This window comes from Vanacampus margaritifer, chromosome 19 (genome assembly GCF_051991255.1).
Source record: "Vanacampus margaritifer isolate UIUO_Vmar chromosome 19, RoL_Vmar_1.0, whole genome shotgun sequence".
Taxonomy (NCBI): Eukaryota; Metazoa; Chordata; class Actinopteri; order Syngnathiformes; family Syngnathidae; genus Vanacampus; species Vanacampus margaritifer.
The window spans coordinates 10,690,345-10,710,652 of record NC_135450.1 but is presented as its reverse complement, the minus strand read 5'-3'; the positions used below and the strand labels follow the sequence as shown (position 1 = coordinate 10,710,652).

At 42.7% G+C, this 20,308-nt stretch overlaps 1 protein-coding gene across 3 annotated transcripts in view; it reads right to left on the bottom strand.

The window, feature by feature from the left end:
* klhl29 (kelch like family member 29) overlaps positions 1–20,308 on the bottom strand; it is a 179,337-nt gene that overhangs the window by 6,160 nt on the left and 152,869 nt on the right. For all 3 annotated transcript variants that reach the window (XM_077553143.1, XM_077553142.1, XM_077553144.1), the window contains 3 exons: positions 18,001–18,199; positions 10,185–10,367; positions 9,398–9,578 (listed from right to left, as the gene is read on the bottom strand). In XM_077553143.1, the coding sequence (XP_077409269.1) occupies positions 9,398–9,578; positions 10,185–10,367; positions 18,001–18,199 (563 nt within the window). The remainder of the gene's footprint in view (positions 1–9,397; positions 9,579–10,184; positions 10,368–18,000; positions 18,200–20,308) is intronic.

Sequence of the window (20,308 nt, the reverse complement as noted above, 5' to 3'; positions counted from 1 at the left end):
ACACCCGTTTTTTTTTATTTAAAAATACACTTTTTTTTAATGGATGGATGGACTTTTTAAAAGTTTTTTTGATAACTTTTTTTTTAACTTAAAAAAAAAAGTCTTACTGTATATCATGTTCTTTAAACACCAACACAAGTACGTTGCTTACCTCAGACTAGATTTAAATGAAACAATAGGATAAGGCTTCATCTAGTGTTAGCTAATTATCATGTTGATTTGATATTTACAAAAAACACATAAAACTATACAAATTATACAAAAAAAACCTCAAATGTATAAGATAATTCAAGCATTGTTTGCTCTATTTGCTATGTAAGTGATTCAAACAAAGCAACAAGAAGCACGTAGCGAGCTAGCCAATGTTAGCAGTTTGGTTTGTGAGCTACACCACTGATTTATTTATTATTTTTCAAACACAAGGAATTGCTTCGGAGCAGTCAAAGATTTGCTTTTTGATGGGTTCAATGAACAAAGACTTCATGTAGCTACTGAGTATGTTGATTTCACATAATTATCTTTTTGAAAAAAAAACAAAAATATATCCCATAACCAAAAGGCTGTAGCTAGCTAGCCTTATAGCGTAGCTAATGGTAACAGGCTAGCAACACCATATCTTTATTTGCTAATCCAAATAGATTGCTTACTTTTCAAGTAGCACTACTTTTCTATTAGTCAGGGTTTTGCTGCCATCTTGAGGCGTTTTAGGAGGTTTCAGAAAGCACAATGAACAGAAGAGGGTTTTTTTTGAGGAGAATCCACGAGTGACGCGCAAACTAGCCATGGATATTTTGTGTGTGCGTTTACTGGTGATGTTGTCTCTGACAGGCGGCACTTTGTGAAAATTGCCCAACGAATGAGCATGTGAAATTCATTAGTGGCCCAGAATTTGACAGCAGGGGCAGTGCATTGTGGGTGAAATAACAGTAATGCCACCCATTGAGTATCCACTTGTCTTTGTTTACCCCGCAGACCAGCTCGTCGAGCTGTCAGCTAACAGGACGTTTTACTGGGAAACGCTTGAAAAACTGAATTAAAGCGTCGGAAGAAAAGTGCTTGACAAAAAAGTCCAAGTTTAGCGGTGTACATAGAAAACTATTCGCGGTTCACTTTTGAGCAATGTCTATTTGGGGGGGGGAGAAGAAGCTTTTGCTGCCATTTTGGGGTTGTTATAAACCATTCGGGAGGGTGTCAATTGCATGTGAATTTTCACTAGGACTATCTCCAAAAAAGAAGGGGTCTGCTTTTTGGCGGTCATGTGACCATCTGATGGAGTCACTGACAGTCGGATGAAGTCAAGGTCGGCCAAAATGCACGCGCACACACACACACACACACACATGGATTAGAACATATTTTGGCATCCTACACAAAGATGTGTCACCTTCACGTAATCCCCGTGGGACACACAAAACAACAGATTGACACATAATCCCTCAGAATTAACCCATTCAGACTGCCGTGATTTTACTGTTCTTTCATTGACTTAACTGCAGTTACTGTTGATAAGGCTAAAAATCTTTTTTTTTTTTTGAAGTATCAGCAAATTCAAGTGGGGAGCAATTCATGTTTCGTTAAGGTCAAATTCCACTGAGTGAAATGTGATATTTTGGGAAAACGTCAGCTTTAGGGAAGCCAATTTCAGGAAAAAGTCCCCCCCAATTTTTTTTAAATGTACATTTTAGGAAAATGGCAGGAAATTTGGGGGATTTATTTATTTTTTTCCATAAGAGGACAATTTCACCAAAAAGTCAATTTATAACGCAGCATTAGCTCTTTGCAAAGCTAGCTAGCCTCCTTAGCTTAGCTGTGTGACACAAGCGAAACGCTAAGCTAACGCCATACAAATTGAAAATGACAATAATGAAAATAATTGTATTATCACGACTGGGAGAACCTCGCTAACTAGCCTCGTTAGCTCAGCTAACGTTAGCATTTTTGGTTAAGGGGCTAACAACACAAAATGGTTAGCTTATATATTTACATTTGTTATATTCTGTTACATTTGATGTACATTGGAGCAGACAGATTCATTTTTAGGGACTCGGTGACTATTTTGACGACCGCATAGCTTTAGCGCGAGCTAACTAAGCTAATTCAACTAAGGTATGAACCCCAATGATTGGAAAACATATATATATATTTACTGTATATATGAAAAACTTAGCATCATTGGTACGTCCGGGTTTCAGGGGCGTGGCTTGAATGAAAAGGCCCCTCTGCTTGGAGAAGTTCACATGAAGTGATTGTCATCAAATTAGCGCCTTCGTCACGGAGGCGGTGATCTGGTTTGCCGTCACATGCTAACGCTCGCTAATTAGCAGGAGAGAGGCGAGGGCGAGATGGTTACAATTTTCTAATGTGAAATATTGATAATACACTAAGATATTGTATAAGCTTTTTTTCTGGGGTAGAAGTCGTGTAAGATTTCAAAATGTGACTGATTAATTTTTTTCTGTTTACATCCGTGCGACCAATAGGACAAGAGCGATGTTATCTCTTTTTTTATTTTATGGCGACAACTTGTTCTAGTCATCGCTCGTGCGCGCCATTCGCCGTCATTTTTCTGCCGGTTTGGAAGTCGACTTGAGTTCCAAAATGGTGCGATCCATCACAATGAGCATCACGTCTGCTCACATTCTTCACCGTTATATTACCCGGCGTGTTAAATAAAGTCCGCCGCCGATGAGGCGGCCCCATCTGGGTTTGATTTATTAGTTGGGGTGAAGTTGTCGTCGATTTCTTTTTCATCACATCTCCTGACTGGAATAGATTTGAAAAAGGCTACAATAATTAGTGAGAAAATGAGGTGACAGCAGTTTGTCTTCATTTTGGGTAAAATGTGTTCATCCCCTTTTTGGCGAGAGACCACATGCGGTGGCGAGGACTAAGGGTGTCGCACCATGAGGCTGGTTGGTGGGTCGGGGGGGGGGCGTCAACCTTGACAGCCCAGCAGGTGGCGCCGCCGCCAGTTCGCCTAATCCAGAGGAGCAAGGGATTAGCTCGGCGGGAGGGAAGCTTCCTCGGCAGGGGGGCTTTGGGAGCCTCTTGTCCCTGACTGCTGCAGGGTCGCCCTCCTGCGGTGCGCCCCCTGGCACCGCCCACCAATAACCAAAACAGCTGGAGGCGCTTACCTGAGCTCCGATGCGGAAACGCTTGCAGGTAGCGAGGCAGCAACTCATTAAGCGACGTCGAGAAACCAGAGGTAACTCTTGAAGGAGTTTTCCCATGATCCTCTCTGTTTCCCCTCATCTGATGGGTCTCTGGGAGTTACGCCATCTCGACAGTCGGTTACGGGCCGAGTATTTGTTCGTTTTCAAAACCTCGCAGGTACATAAGTACAATTTTCTTGTTCTGTTAGATAATTGTGCTTATTAGGAGTAATAATTTTCTTATTTTACTCTTTTTTTCCTTTTCACGTATTTCCAATTTAAAATATCTTAATTTGTGGTATGGGGGGGAAACAGGTTTTTAACTTGGCTTTAGAAGCAGTTACACTTGGGGATTACTTGTTGGCAAATTATAACAAATGTGTGCAGCATAACAGTTAAATGCTGCTTCACCGTGTTTGCTTTGAAATCTGGGCTCAACTAATTGACCCCGAGTCTGTAGACCCCAGAGCCCTACCTGGTGTATAAATGAGCATTTCTTTTAACATATTCCGGAATCAAAGCATTCACAGTGATTTTTCTTTTCTTTTCTTTTTTTTCTGGAGAGCTCAGTATTGTTCATTCGGTAATTTTACCGATTTGAGTGATTTTTCCAATGGTATGACTTTGCGCCACTTAGCCAACGGTAGCGATCGTCCGTATTTACCCTGCCGAATTGTACCACGATGAAGTAAGGAGTCAAGTGAAAGCTCACGAGGCGCAACCATCGTCATCAGAGGAGTCCAAAAAATACACAAAAGGCAGAAGATCGGATCTTATAGCGACCGCTCGATGCGGCGCAGTGTTGCTAACGCTTCCTCATGAAATATTAAGAGGCGACGACGCTTGAAGGACGCGCAAACCTGCGCGTGGCGCGCAATAAATAAAACAAAAGCGCCACTGCGTGATTGACACATCATTAGACAGGCATGAATTATTCAATATTCCGCAATCATATTGCTTCGTCAAATGATCAACATGCCGGGCGAGAGTGCGGGCCCAGGGCACCTGATTGCGAGTTAAAAGCCACCCCCACAACTCCGCGACTCACTTCCCCTTAAAAAAAAAAAAAAAAAGCGTCAGTCATTAGCGACGGGAACAGTCGGGCCCGATTGTCACGAATGTTGATTTGCGCCGAAGAAAGGCCGCATCCCGGCTGCATCCGGGCCGCTTTGAGTTGCCGCTGATTGAAGACATAATTGCGACCGTGGGCTCGAATTTCACGGCGAGGAGCGTGAAAGCTATCGTCGAGAGGGGGGACGGCGGCGGCGGCGGAGGCGGGGACTGCAAATGAGGCTGCGAGATGCACATGGTCATACCGACAGACACGGCAACAATAAAGTGAAATCAGCACCTTCCAAATGGAAAAGAACTCTTGAACCCAAACAATATTTTAAATGTGACGAGTCGAACTCAAAAGAGGCCGAATTGAAGCACTTACGCATGCTGGATGATCCTGCCGCATGTCTAATGACAGCGAGTGTAACATATGTGCTCAACTCTGCATGTACGTACACACGAGCCGTGGTTCGCGTCCCCGCGCATCCATCAGGCGATGAGCAACGCGGCAAATCAATTTGCAGCTGTCGCCGCGTCCCCGAGCCGCCGTCCGCATATCAAACATCGGCAGCCGTTTGCGATCCGCTGAGTAATGATTCCGGAATGTTGTAAGCGCCCCGGTCGCAAAACGAGACGCGTGCTAGGACTCTCTTCCGTCGCCGAGGGTCGCCGCGGTCAAATGTTGCGGGGCCTCGCCCAATATATGTGGCTCGAAATCGGCCAGCCGTTTTTAATTTGTGGATTGTGAACATTTGTTTCGAGGTTTCGCCATTCTTTAGTAATCAGCAAGTGGAACAAAGGTTGGTTTCAGCAAAAACTGGTTTATGACCAAAAAGTGGAGAAAGCAACATACAAATTTTCTATATATGAAAAAATTAATTGGCACATGAAAGAACACAGAGAGAAACTGTAGAAATCGTAAAAAAAAAAATTGTAAAATTGAATTGATATATATTTAGCATGTATCATCTCGGATAATATTTGGTAGCTTATGGGTTTCACATCTGAAAGAGCAAATTTGGATGTTGGTAATTTTGGGTAATTTGGCAAAAACAAGCGCCTCGAAAGTCATACAAAATTTTCAAAAAGTCACTTATTTGCCTGTAGAGTTAATGACGATGGCCATAGATTTGATTTCCATTAGTTACTATAGGAAAACTGGTTATAATAATTTTTGATTTTTCATATAGTTCATTTTTATTTCAATTTGACTTCTTTTATTTTTTCCAAATTAAGTTAATTTAAATCAGGTTTTAGAGTGGTATTCATTTGTTGTTATTTTTTTTCTTTCTTTGTTTTATTTTAGATTTTACATTTGTTTTACTAGAGAGAGAGAGAGATTTCCATCCAATTGTTTAAAAAAAAATTTAAGCAAATTTAGTGAATATGCGCAAAACGGACATGCGACTTCTGCCCGTTACCATCTGCTCTTCTTTTGCGAATATTGAGAGGGGACTCCGCCGCTGTAGGTGGCGGTATACACCATGGAGATGTGATACACCAGTAATTGAAAAGAAGAAGATGAAAAACAGGAAGCGACTGCGCCGTGCGATGACCTCTAAGCGTAAAAACTTTTTTTTTTTTGCGAATTTTGGGCCCTTCTTCGAATTTCTAGCATTTCCATTCCGTTTTTATTTTCACATTTCTTAACTATAATAACCTTGGTAACTGTGAACATGCTTAGTCCATCAAGTTTCCACTGTAAAGACCAAAAGGTTCCAAACTGCAGCTTCACAGAACACCTCCGGGTGGGCTCGAAAGGGATTTGCCTTATATTTATGAGCGCTATGAAATAAATAGCTTGCTGATAATCTGTCAGGAACGTCGCCGAGCGGTCGCTTTCGGCGCGTAATTTACGACACCTGTTCCCCGAGTCCACGTCGCCGACCAGCTGCTCGCTGTCGCAGCCCGTCTAGTTGCAAATCTTTCCTGCTGCTGCTCCGCCCTTCCGAAACTGCCCAACCGTGCTTTCGTGTTTAGCTCTTATTAAGATATTCCATCAAAGCTAATAGGGTGCTCGCTTTGATAGACAAAAAAATAATAATTCAGGAGCATTTGAAGAAAGAGTAGTGACAAGGAACCTCTTTCATCCATGAAAACCAAGAGAATTCTTGTGTTTTGCGGTTTGCTAACACTGCTTGCTAGCTTGCGCCCGCGCTAACTTGGTGTGGTACTCATGTAATGGATGCTAGCTCGAAGCCTTTTCATGCATATAAATCAAGAGAATTCTTGTGTTTTGAAGTTTGCTAACACTGCTTGCTAGCTTGCGCCCGTGCTAACTTGGCGTGGATGCTCATGTAATGGATGCTAGCTCGAAGCCTTTTCATCCATGAAAATCAAGAGAATTCTTGTGTTTTGCAGTTTGCTAACACTGCTTGCTAGCTTGCGCCAATGCTAACTTGGCGTGCTGCTCATGTAATGGATGCTAGCTCGAAGCCTTTTCATCCATGAAAATCAAGAGAATTCTTGTGTTTTACAGTTTGCTAACACTGCTTGCTAGCTTGCGCCAATGCTAACTTGGCGTGCTGCTCATGTAATGGATGCTAGCTTGAAGCCTTTTCATCCATGAAAATCAAGAGAATTCTTGTGTTTTGCAGTTTGCTAACACTGCTTGCTAGCTTGCGCCCGTGCTAACTTGGCGTGGTGCTCATGTAATGGATGCTAGCTCGAAGCCTTTTCATCCATGAAAATCAAGAGAATAATTGTGTTTTGCAGTTTGCTAAAACTGCTTGCTAGCTTGCGCCAATGCTAACTTGGCGTGGCGCTCATGTAATGGATGCTAGCTTGAAGCCTTTTCAGCCATGAAAATCAAGAGAATTCTTGTGTTTTGCAGTTTGCTAACACTGCTTGCTAGCTTGCGCCCGTGCTAACTTGGTGTGGTGCTCATGTAATGGATGCTAGCTCGAAGCCTTTTCATCCATGAAAATCAAGAGAATAATTGTGTTTTGCAGTTTGCTAACACTGCTTGATAGCTTGCGCCCGTGCTAACTTGGCGTGCTGCTCATGTAATGGATGCTAGCTCGAAGCCTTTTCAGCCATGAAAATCAAGAGAATTCTTGTGTTTTGCAGTTTGCTAACACTGCTTGATAGCTTGCGCCCGTGCTAACTTGGCGTGGATGCTAGCTCAAAGCCTTTTTTTTTTGTTGTTAACTTGAACCAGATCTTGTGTGTGCTTATTTTAAACGTTAAATGTGTCTGTAAGGGTAAATTAAAAGTAGAAAAGCTTTTCATAATCCAAATAGGAGTTTCATAATGATGTTACTTGTAACTGATTTATAATATGTAGCGCCGCCACTGTTTGGCTATAAACTACTGTGACCATCTTTTATCAGAAATCAACCAAAATCTTCTGTTCAATTTGCCCATCTTTGACTTCTTGCTTCATGGACTCAAGTCTCAAGCGAGTCACATCGATTACCAGCTAGCATCCTCGTTACGCTTCCAAACGAAGAGCTAAAAACATGATGGCTTGTGTGTCATTCATAAGTGGTGTTGCCAAACAAAACAAGCGTGTGGGTACAAATCAAATCTCCATAAAACTTTGATAGTAAATTATGCATGAAGAAGCTTACATCAGTCTCGCCTGGCAGGCTCTGCACACAACAACAACAATCACGGCGGAAGATTTCGACTCTTTCTCCTCCTTGTCGCAGTGACACGTCGCTAGCTGCACGCGGCGCACATTAGCCGGATCATTCAACCACAAATCGGTGGGAGGGGGGGGCAGGGGACGCACACCAGAAGAAGAAATCTTTGGATTTTTCCGGAAAAACAACCACAATGTCCTGCGCTCTTTATAATGCTAGCTGCGGTTGTAAGTAACCCCGGGTCACAAATGGTTTGGCCCAAACTGACCAGTATGCATTAGCCATGTCCTAAAACCGCTACTTTGCCATCCAAGGTGAGGTCGGGTTGTGTGCAGGGATGACTTTGAGCGTGAAATAATGGTCTTAAAAATAACTGGTTCTGTAGTTGTGCACACCTGAAACAGATTGGTCTTGGTTGAGTTCTGCAGACCACTGAGGGTTAATCAGGGTTAGCTTAGTTAATGGGATCATGTGACAGAGGCTGGGATTGTGCATTATATGCCGCTATGAACATTTCTGACAAAGCGGACTGATCCCAGCAGAACCAAAACCATAAAAAAAACAATATTTTTCTTTTTTCCTAAAATAGTCACGGCAGAAAGTTTGCATTTCTTTCGCTAGGCAGAAATAGTCATGACAGGACATGATATGCTGCTATGGCTCAAAAAAGTGAAAAGGGAGATTTTCTCAGAAAGTAACAAGCAGAACAAGAGAAGTGAAAGGGGTAAGTGAGGCGCTTTTTTTTCCCTAAGATGGAATAGTCACAACTAGTGATGGGAAAATGAAGCTTCATGAAGCACTTGTGATATTTTTGGACTCCTCTAGATGGCACTCTTGGGTAAAAGATGTAGTGGAAATGTAATCAATTTCCTTTGCACTAGCCTTTATATTTAAATCAAGAGCACCATCTAGGGGAGTCAAAAAATATCACAAGTGCTTCATGAAGCTTCATTTTGTCGTCACTAGTCACAACAGCGCATGATATGTTGCTGTGCGTCACAACCTGGAAAAAAAGTTGATTTTCTAGGAAAACAAAAAATACTTCGTTTGACAGAAGAGAGAAGAACCGCAAAACAAGCCACATTTGTTCATGGCATTGTCATGACATGCTGCGATGGCAACAAAACATTATTCTGGAATAGTCACAACATGGCATGATATGCTGCTATGGAACCAAAACAAGAAAGACAGCTGAACTAAAGAAGACACAAAAAGGTCATATGGCAGCTTTTAGTGGTATTTTGGACATTTCATGGATTTTTTTTTTTCTTTCACCTAAAACCTATTTAAAAAATCCCATACCGTTCACCTAAAGCGAACACTTCCAGCCAGAGTTCGTGAGGCCGTCAGGAGACCCGAGGAAGGACCAAAGAAAAGAAAGGAAAGTGAAATCCAGCACTGACCAGACACCACCCACCAGGCCACCAACCAGAGTCCTTCACCAACCCCAGAGACATCTAAATTCCAACAAATCAGGGAGACCTCAAGAGACCGTGCTTTTTCCATTTCATGGATTTATGGTTGTCACAACCGTCGTAGTTCTGACCTCTATATAGCATTACTCCGTTTAGCTAGCGTTAGCTAATAGCATCCCCGGCTTACCTCTCCACGTGGTCCAGATTCCCCGAGACGCCGAGTCCTCCGATGGCGTAGAGTTTGCCGTCGTAGACCAGGCTGTTGTGTCTGCAGCGGGCCACCGTCATGCGCGACACCAGGTTCCAGTTGTCCAACAGGGACATGTAGCACCACACGTCAGACAACATCACACCTGACTCTGTGCCACCTGCAAAAACAAAAAAACAAAAAAAAGCACTTGTAAGTCATGTTAATAGTTAATTATGATGATGTCATTTGAGTAGAAAATAAGTAGCAGCAGGATATGATTGGCTAAACCAGTATGAAAACTCTGATTTCCCCACCGGCTTGTCAGACTCTCGGCGGAGACGGGGGGGGGGGGGGGGGGTGGGGGATGGGGGGGGGGTGCCGCTTGTTCCTGCCGCCAAACACACATTTCCATTTATATGAAAAGAGTGTGAGAGAGCAGCCTGTAAGTTCAATCCTGTGCGCGACGTCAAGGTGAGTGCGCGACCGGCGCGCTGAAAAAGGGGGCGCAAATGGAGCGTGGCGGGAGAAAAATGGCGTCACGACGGAAGAGGGGGGAAAAGAGCACCGACGCGATACGGAGGATGAGCGAGTCACGGCGCCCTTTTTGTGCTCTTTAAATAGTTCACAAAAGTCATACGGGATGGTTCGTTTTGACCTTGACTACTCTTTGTGACTATATTAGCAAAAAATCTGGAGAAGTCGCGACGGTGCATGACAGGCTGCGCTGTCGCCAATAAAAGACCAGGATAAGAAGGATAATGTGCATGACCATATATGGGCTCACCCGACAGGTAGATGTTGTCGCCGGCCGAGATGACGCTGAAGAACTCGCGGTCGTAGAAGGGCAGGCTAGCCAGCGGGTACCACTTGCTGTTCTGCGGGTTGAAGCAGGTGACCGCCGTCAAGGAGCGCTGGTTCATCCCGATGGCCTGGCGCCCCCCCACCAGGACGATCACCTCCGCCACACCTGCGGGGAGGAGGAGGAGGAGGAGGGTGATGAAGGTGGACAGATGAAGCTAACATCATGAACGGGCATGATATGCTGCTAATGCAGTACAGTAATTCCGCTATAGATCATCAGTGTAATCCTGCTTTTTACGCCTACACAAAGTGACGGCCTAAGGTTCAGTTTAAAATGTACATGTTTGGACATTATAGATAAATTGTGATACGTTTGCACACCATTCGTAATATTTTTGTGTTCTCCATTGCTCTTGCCGTATTAACAGTAAACAAATCCAGTTTTCCTCAACTAGCAAACTTACCATCTTACACAATTACATTTGAATATGAATGAATCAACAGCGTTTGCTTTCTGTAGGCGTAAAACGCAGGATGATTGAGGCATTCGATAGTCTTTCAAATTTCTCAGGCAAAAATGAAGCTGAGCTTGAAACACTTCCTGTTTACTCTTCTTCAATCATCGCCAAGTAGACAAAAGCGGACTTACATCACACACACAAAAAAAGTCAGAATTGGGAAAAAAAAATAGCAATAGCAAAAAATAAATAAATAATAATAATAATAATAAAAAAATAGCAAAAGGGAACCCAACAGTTGCACTTTCTTGACGTTAAGAGGAGTAGCTTAAAAAATATATTAAATAAATAAATAAATAAATAAAAATTAAAAAAATATATAAATAAAAAAAAGAGAGCAATGATGATATGTCAAATCGGTAAAATTACCGAATAAACAATACTGAGCTCTCCAGAAAAAAAAAGAAGAAAAAAAAGAGAGGAGTAGCTTCGAAAAGCGACACAAACACAAAACTCCCCCAAAAAGTCCCAAGTGCGGACCATTTTAAGCTAAGCTCAGGAGAAAGCAAACGGCAGATGAACCACACTGGCAGATACGGTCGCAACTGTGCATGATATGCAGCGGGTTGTTACGGTATGTAACCTTACGGGCACACAAACACAGAGGGCGGTATAAAGACGGCAGTGATCCAGAACACACAAAACACTCTGGCAGGCTGCCATTAAGCGAGTGTCTGTCGGGCGGCAAGGCGGACGCCAGACACCAGTGAGGAGCGTGTTTGCGAGCAGTCGGCATCCAGGAAGGAGAGGAGGGTGGGGGGGGACGCCTGGATGAGTGCTGTGCCGGAGGGGTCAGGATTGGCGAGACATCCAGGATTGAGAAAAAGGTAAGGGATGAGGAGTTGATCTTCATAGACTGGGAAAAAAATCAAGGACAAGTTTATCTTTTTGTCCCCGATCGATGCCGCTCCTCGGTCAAGTCTTTGACCCGCCGCTTCCTTCGCTTTACAAAACAACAACAAATGAAGCGCAATCCTTTTTTTCCCTCCTTCAAAGTTTTCTCGTCAAAGCCGCTAAAAACAAAAAAGCCGAGGAGGAAGACGGCGAACAAAAAGGCCGCCGCTGAGCTTATCCGACAGTTTTTCTGAGTGGACGTTTTTCCGGGCTGAGGCTTAAAGAGGCTCCCTGATGGATGAGACGGGCGAAGGGGGTTGAAGGTGTTTTTGTTTTTTCTCTCTCTTCAAGATGAAGCTAGACGCTAGTTCTAAACAAAACAAAAACAACCATGAGGGTGGATCGCTCGCAGGGCTTTCAGTCGGGCAGAGCCATGACGGGTCTGTTTTGACAGATGACCTCATAGCAAACATTTTGGCTAACAAACGCTGACATTCATTTCACAAGATTTTTGCATCGCGATTTCCACTATGTAAGTTTTGGGAGCTTGATGGTTCCAAGTATTGCGCTCTTCCGTTATTGGATGTTTTTCTTCTTCGGGGTTATTGCACCCTGTGCCCCGATCACTACTGGCACCATAGTTCCATGACAGTCCATCTGGCTCCTTCTCCTTACTGGGTTTCTGTTGCCTGAGGCATTAAAGCCAAGCAGGTTGTCCTCATTTGATGTAATCTTAGAGGGAGGCCTGTTGTTTCCACCTGGATAGCGCCCATAATGCTCAAAAGTCCGCGGACATTTTGTAAACATATAATGTGTGTGTGGATCGACAGAAATAACGCGAGCACGCACGGCGGCTCAGGGCGATTTCCGCTCGGTTGCCCACGTCAGCGAAGGTCCACATCTGCCCGATCCCCGAAGCGGCAGACGCGCTGGCGAACAAAACTCAACGCGGGCCTGTCAGAACACAGGAGCGGTCACGTGGGAAGGGACGGCGGCGGTTTGGGTTCATGGCCAGCAAGGGGGCGTCCGCCAGTCACATCCAGAGGTTGGGAGGAAGAGGAGGCGGCAGGGGATGAAGAGGACTTGACAAGCTGATGTTTTCTTCCTGACAAGAGTTTCAAAAGCGATGCACTTTCGGGAGGAAAAGGTTGGTCAAGACTTCTTTTCTTTTTCTTTTTTTTGAAATAAGGAGAGTAAAGCCCACTGAGAGCAGGCGAGAAAACAGACTTCACAGTCACACACAATGGAAATTATTATATAGAATTATAATAACAATTATTTAATAAAATTGGAATGTTATCAAATGTTTAATTTTATTTTCATACTTTGTATTAAAATGTTTGCATGATAAAATATTTTAGACATTTTTTTTTACATAGTTTATAAATTGTGTATTTTTTTCTTTTCATCTGTATTTTCTGTTTCTATTATATACAATTTTAGTTTTTTATGTTGTAAAATTACTTTCAGAAAATGTATTTGTATTGTATAAAATGTGTTATTTATTTTAGTTTTATGTTGCAATTAATTTGTCTCATTTGACACATTTTTAAATTAAAAAAATGCAACAATTTTATTGGTAAGCATTTTAATTAGTACTGTACTTAATAAGTACTAAATTGTTACAATTTGTATTAGGTTTATTTTTCATAAAATAAAATATTTTATATGAATGTGTCAGATGTGTATCATTTTATACAAATATTTTTTATATATTTTGGATTTTACAAAAAAATTTTTTAAAAATGTATATGTGAATACTGTAATATCGTTGCTGCTTTGTGAAAAACACATTTCACCCTTTTTTTCTTTTTCTTATTTACACTTTTGGGATGTCTGCATTTAGTTTGGAAAAAAATGTACCTGAGTGTTTTTCACATAGCAGCGACGATATATGTATACATTATATATGACCGTATAAAAGCAAAAAGTACTGCGGCCCTTAAGGAATACAAAAAAAAGGGCAAAGTGAATGGCCCCGCCTCCATCAATGTTGTTTCCACTCCCCATGCAGGAAATGGCGACATTAACGTTGAACCCATCACGGTGTGACAAACTACTCGCTTGCCTGATATAGCAGCCACAAAAAAAGTCTGTATGCTCATAAAAGTGACACGTGTATACATAAATATTGTGCAAACTGGAAGGCGGCAGATGCTGACACACTAAAACGTATGTACTTACACACACACACACACACACACACACACACAAATTCTCTGTATAGCTGTGGGAGACATTTATATCTCGCTGCAGGTCCATAACCATTATGTCTTATCACGCTCCCTTTTTACTCCATTTGCTCTCATTTGCTAACCCTGTGATTTGTCTCCCAGGGTGCTAATTTTCTATGATGACGTTGAGGGGGGGGGGGTGCCCACGGCGCCCCCATGATGGCACTACTAAATGTGTGTAAGTGCGTGTGAGAGCATATTAGGATGTTTGCTTTTCTACTCAGCCGCTGACTTGAGTCACTCAAGGCCCGGAATTGCAATCCAGCCAGTGCGCAAGTTGCAGGGGATGGAGTGCCTCGTCAGTTCCAGATGTTGCTTTTTAAAAATTGATTCCTTTGTGATTATATTTAATACAGAGCAATCAGTCGCTTGTTTGAATTAATTTGTAGCCTACATAGATAAACTGGGCTAATTTCTAGTTATTATTGTGCTGTTGAATATCTGATTTTCTCTTTTTTTCCTTTAAAAAAAAAAATATATATATATTTGAAGACTGTAGCAGTGTGACAACAAAGAACATTCGTTTAAGGATGAACGAAGAAAAACAAATCAAAATACCTTAAACAAAAAAAAAAACAACAAACAAAAATATAAGAACTAGAAATTTCTGTTAGCCTTTAGCGGAAGCGTATGGAAACGATTACTGCACTTTTTTTTTTTACTGGTCAAGTGCAGAGCTGCTTTTTCGTTGTTTGGCGGTTTATAGCCACATGCTGCTAACAACCCGCTAAAGCTGCTCACAAGGAATTTTCATTGCTAAAAAAGACAAACGGAAACAAGGGTGGCGACAATTCGGAGTCGCACGATTAGTGATTTGACTTTTTGTTATTGTTTTTAGCCATATGCTAATGACCTGCTAATGCTAAAACACAGCTCACAAGGAATTTTAACTACTAATTTAAAAAAAAAAAAGTGGGATTTTCTTCCCGTTCGTATGTTGGGGCATGAGTCTTTGACTTAGCTCACAACCCGCTACGAGGAATTCTTTCGAACGTGTTGCGGAATGATGAGGAATTTTCTTGACTTGTTGTTTTAGGCACACGCTAACAACTTTTTTTATTATTGGTTTTAGCTCAAAGGTAGCCTGCTAACGCACCAAAAAATGGCTGATGATGAATTTTGCTGTTAAAAAAATGTCAGGAATGAGTGACTTATTTTTAGCTAACAACTTACTGTCAATTCTTGCGTATGTGTCACAGAATGACAAGGAATCTTCTTGACTTTTTTTAACCACAAGCTAACACGTTGTTTCTCGTCACAAGCTAACACGCTAACTTTAAAAACCTGATGTGAAATTTTTGCTGCTAAAAAAAGTGTTGGGGAATGAGTGTCTGACTTTTTGTTATTAGCCATATGCTAACAACCTGTTACCCACATGCCAACTGAACAACCTGTTTTTAGCCACATGCTAACAACCTGTTAACAATGAAAACCTACTGAGGAAATTTCACTGCTAAAAAAATGTTTTTTGCTAACAACTTGTTTCTTGTCATTGTTAGCCACGTGCTGCTAACAAACCACGAAAGATGTTCATGACAAGTTTCTGCTGCTAACCAAAAACCCCAAAGAGAACCAACGGAAACGTGTTATGGCGAGAATTCTGCCACTGCGTATGAGTGCCTAGCAACAGCTGACATGAGCAGTAAGTGTGTAATTTTCTGGTTACTTTCTTCTTCTACCCTACGAGGCAGTTATGAAAACTGCCTAGCAACAAGTGTGAACTACTGATAGTAATTTCCTTTGTCAATCAAACATCCTCTGTCCCACACCAACTCTGCCTAGCAACAGGTGCCCGTGCAAATCCATACGCTCCCGTCGACGGACAATCCTGCGCCTGTAATGAATTCTGGATGAGGCGGCGGCAGCTTTGCAGCGGGTCCGGCGGGTCAGCGTTCCGGATGCGCTACACCTAAGCTGGATTTAGCTTCTCTGTGTCGAATTTATGAGTCGGCACAGGATGCGATTTGGCCGATAATCCGCGAGAACGCCATCGGCTCGCGCTGCCAATGTAAGAATGAAAAACCTTTCAGCGGACTTATACGTGCAAAATCACCTGTCAATCACAGGAACGACACATAATATATCGCTTTTTGTAAATATCAATATTTCTGAACCGGTTTTTATGAAGACAAAAAAAGTGTGAGGGGACGGAAACTTGAAGCTAACCGGCATTGGCACAAGCAATCTCACGCTGCATTTACTCCCAGAGACAAACGGCGAGACTTAATAACGACTCCAAGCCGGACACGAATCAACAAAAGTCGGGTTTGTAACGCTTTTAATTGTCTTTGTGAGCGTCCGACGGCTTCACCTTGCCGCCTGCTTAGATGCAGACAACACTTTCAATTAAAGCTTGAAAGCCGGGCTGGCGTCGGCGAGGAGGGACAAGCAAGTCGGGATCATCCCGTGTTAATTGAGACGTCCCCCCCCCCCCCCCCCCAAAAAAAAAAAAGCAGCGTTCGTTTAACAAGGTGATGTGATCGGATGTTCGCTAGTTACAGGCTGTTTTTAGCAAATTAATCGCTCGGCTGATTTAATCGGCCAATAAAATGTCCGATACTTCCTCACGGGGACCACCGGCGACGACCTCAGTGTTAATCTGGTCTTAAACTCAACCATACAGTACACACAGAGTTTTCGAGAGCTATTCATTAGCATATTGCGCTTGTGTGTGTACACACACCCTTACGCGCGCGCACACACACACAGAGTCCACAGATTGACTTTGCTCAGCAAGAAGTGCTTCACGGATGGCAGTTCTCTTTTCTTTTTACGCTTGACAGTCTTATCAACAGAGCTCAGGTGGCGCTCCATCTGCTTACGCGCCTTTTTAAGCACACACACACATACACGCAGACACTCTCAAACAAACACACACTCACACATTCAAGGACTAAACCAGCTGCCCTTTTCCGCAACTTTCACTTCGGAGCATTCTAATTTATTTTTCCTTTTTGTCATCTGAGTTTTTTTTTTCTTATTTCTTTTTATGTTTGTCAGCTTTTCTAGGCAAGATGTTGATTTTGAGGTAGCTCAAATGTATCTTTTTGTTGTTGCTATCTTTTTTTTATTTTTTTATATGATTTTATTTTGGTGTCTATTTTATTTTTGTGTTGCTATACAGCAATGGAGTGGAAATCTCAACAGAATTCATTCTAAAACTTCAAACGGGAAAACTGACGGGCCACCAGGCAGTGCGACATTATTTAATGTACAACCACTGCTTAAAAGCTTACAACTGATAATAAGGCAGGCGCAGACGAGAAAAGTGGGGGTTGAGCCCGTTTTGAATAGTTTTTTTTACAAACACAAATAGTTGTGTTTATAAACACAAAACTAAAGACACCGCCTTTAATGTAAAAAAGTCATTTTAAAAACAATTTGACGCTGATATTTTCTCTTTTACTACAAAAGAAAATCGGCTTGAAATATCGGTGATCGGTCTCCGTGACTACAAATAATCGATATCGGCCTTAAAAAAAACTAATCTGTTATCTATATTATACACAAATAACTATTTGCTCCATCAACAATAACACAAAAGCCGAGCGACTTTTGAAACCTTTCTTTTTTTAATTTTTTTTAATTTTTTTTTTTTTCAGGAAAGCTCAGTATTGTTCATTCGATTTGACATCATCATTGCTCTCCTTTTTTTTTTTTTTTTTTTTTAAACAAAAAAATTATAAAAAATAAAAAATAGATAATTTTTTTTATACATATATACATATATATATATTTCTAAGTGCTTATCAAACGTTGACCTCCATTACAGTGGATTGGTTTGAAGCGCGCTTTGCCCAACACAAGGTTAAGTGGGCCCCGCCTCTTTTCTTATATACGCACGGCCACAGTGGAAAAGCTTAGGACGTCCCTGATGGACATTAATTACACTAAGTATCCTTCATTGGAGTTTGGGAAATGACATCACAGGGCTTCCATTTTCAAAGACGGCTTACAATCCACAATGACTTCATGCAACAACACACACACACAATATATACTAGACAGCAATGACCCATTACCTTCCCGACGGGCCAAAATCAATACTGGGCGACGTCTCCTTATGGCGACATGACCTCCCTGTCACCTTGATGCCGCGCAAAATGAATTGTGTGTAATGCGGCGCAGTGTTGCTTTATCGCTCGGCTACATACTTTACTTTTCGGACCCGGGGTCGTTTCAAGATGAAAGTCAGGGCGTATGTGTGCGTTACCGGCAGAGAGTCTCGGTCTGGTGCGCGGCGTCTGCATCTCCTGGCGCGCGTGCGGCAGCATGTGGTAGCGCTTGGCCTCGTTGACCAGGTCGCGGCACGCCTCCGACGACTTGATCAGCTCCTCGTTATCCACCACGTTGAGCAGGTAGGACGGGTGGATGAAGGGCAGTCGCACCGACGCCAGCAGGTCGGACAGGTGCTGGGAAAGAGCGGCCGGCAAAGAAGCGTTACAAAAAACAACAAAAAAAAAAAAACATTTTGATGATCAAGAGTTTTGAATCCGTTTGATTTCACATACATTCACGTACAGTTGCCATGGCAACCTCAGAATGTGTATGAATGAGTTGGAGTGCGGCGCCGACCCCCGTGGGAGGCTCGACTCGTGCCACAGCAAAAGCTGTAAACAAGCCGCCGCCAAGTGTCGCGGCGGCGGGTGGAGGCTGACCGGGATGACCTCGGCTGGCTCGGTGCCATGCGGCCCAGCTGGACGGGAGGGCGGGAAAAAAACAACACACTTCCAGACACCAGAGAAAGAAGTCAATAAGAAGCCAAGCGTGTCCGCCTGGCGCACCTGAGCTCCCGCCGCCGCTCTCTGACAAGATGAGTTGGAAAATTCCATCCCAAAAGATGGTTTTCACTTAGCAATGTGAAATTTGGTAAAACGTGAGTGGACCTTCGAGAAGGTCTCAAGAAGTCATGCCTGCAAATGTGCAAGTCGGCCATTTTGACTCCGAAGCGGCCATTTATGCTTGATGTTTGAAAATCCTGCAACCCAAAGCCAGATTCACTCAGCAACATGAAATTTGGTAGACATATCTATCATGAGAAAACCAACAAAAAGCACCTATGCCCAAAACCACCACCAGCCATTTTGGCTTTGAAGCAGCCATTTTAAGGTAGAAGTTTGATGACTCAACACTAAGTTGATCTTGAAAATTCAGCCTCAAAAGCTAGATTCATTTAGCAAGTTGAAATTTGGTAGGCATGTCTATTATGAGCGAACCGACAAAAATGTCTTAAGAAGTCCATGTGCAAAATGACATAGGATGTCCGCCATTTTGATTTAAAGCAGTTCATTTAGGTCATTTCCAGTTGTAATTTTTTTGAAAAAAATTCAGCCCCCAAAGCAAGTTTCCTTTTGCAAAATGAAATTTGGTAGGCATGTCTATCATGAGTAGACCCACAAAAAAAGTCTCAAGAAGCCATGCCTGTAAATGTACAGAAAGTCTGCCATTTTGGTTTTAAAGCACCCATTTAGGCCGGATGTTTGATGACTTAACTCTAGTAAGTTTATTTGGAAAATTCAGCCCCCAAAGCTCGTTTCACTTAGCAAGTTGAAATTTGGTAGGCATGTCTATCATGAGTAGACCCACAAAAAATGTCTCAAGAAGTGATGCTTGTAAATGCACAGAAAGTCTGCCATTTTGGTTTTCAAGCTCACATTTAGGCCTGATGTGATGACTTAACTCTAGTAAGTTTATTTTGAAAATTCAGCCCCCAAAGCTAGTTTCATTTAGCAAGTTGGAATTTGGTAGGCATGTCTATCATGAGTAGACCCACAAAAAAGTCTCAAGAAGCCATGCCTGTAAATGTACAGAAAGTCTGCCACTTTGGTTTTAAAGCACCCATTTAGGCCTGATGTTTGATGACTTAACTCTAGTAAGTTTATTTTAAAAATTCAGCCCCCAAAGCTAGTTTCACTTGGTGAATTGAAATTTGGTAGGCATGTCTCATGAGACACACATTTAATGACATCCCAACAACAGCTGCAAAGCCAGCCAATGACAGAGAAGGAAGGTGGGGCAACATCCTGTCACTACAAGACTTAAATAAACCGTAATTGAAGCCCAGTCAATATTAAATCACATTTATATTTCATCTATTGTGATTATGGCGATCCATAAATCAAGCTCAACTAGCAGTGAGCTTGCTCCAGTGAGAAGAGAGGCGCGATGGAGGAAAAATGGCGGGGGGGGGAGCGTACGCGAGGGCGCCCGTCACGGCGGACATCTGCTGATGACATTTCCTCTCAGCGAGCCCCGCAGATGGGACTGTCGGCTAGCGTCACCCACGGGGGAGCGCGCCGTCTGCCAAAACAGTTTATCAAACAAGCCGCGCGGGTAAACACGGGCGGGACCTGGCAGATTTAAGGAGCGCTACTTCCTGCGCTCGGCGGCTGACCTTCAGAGCTCAATTAAAGCTTTTTTGCAGCTCTGGTTCAGCCAGGTGCTGTCCTACAAGTGTCATTGGAGATAAGTAGCACGTGGGTGAATTTGGCTTTTCCATGTGAGCACATTTGCAGTTGAGA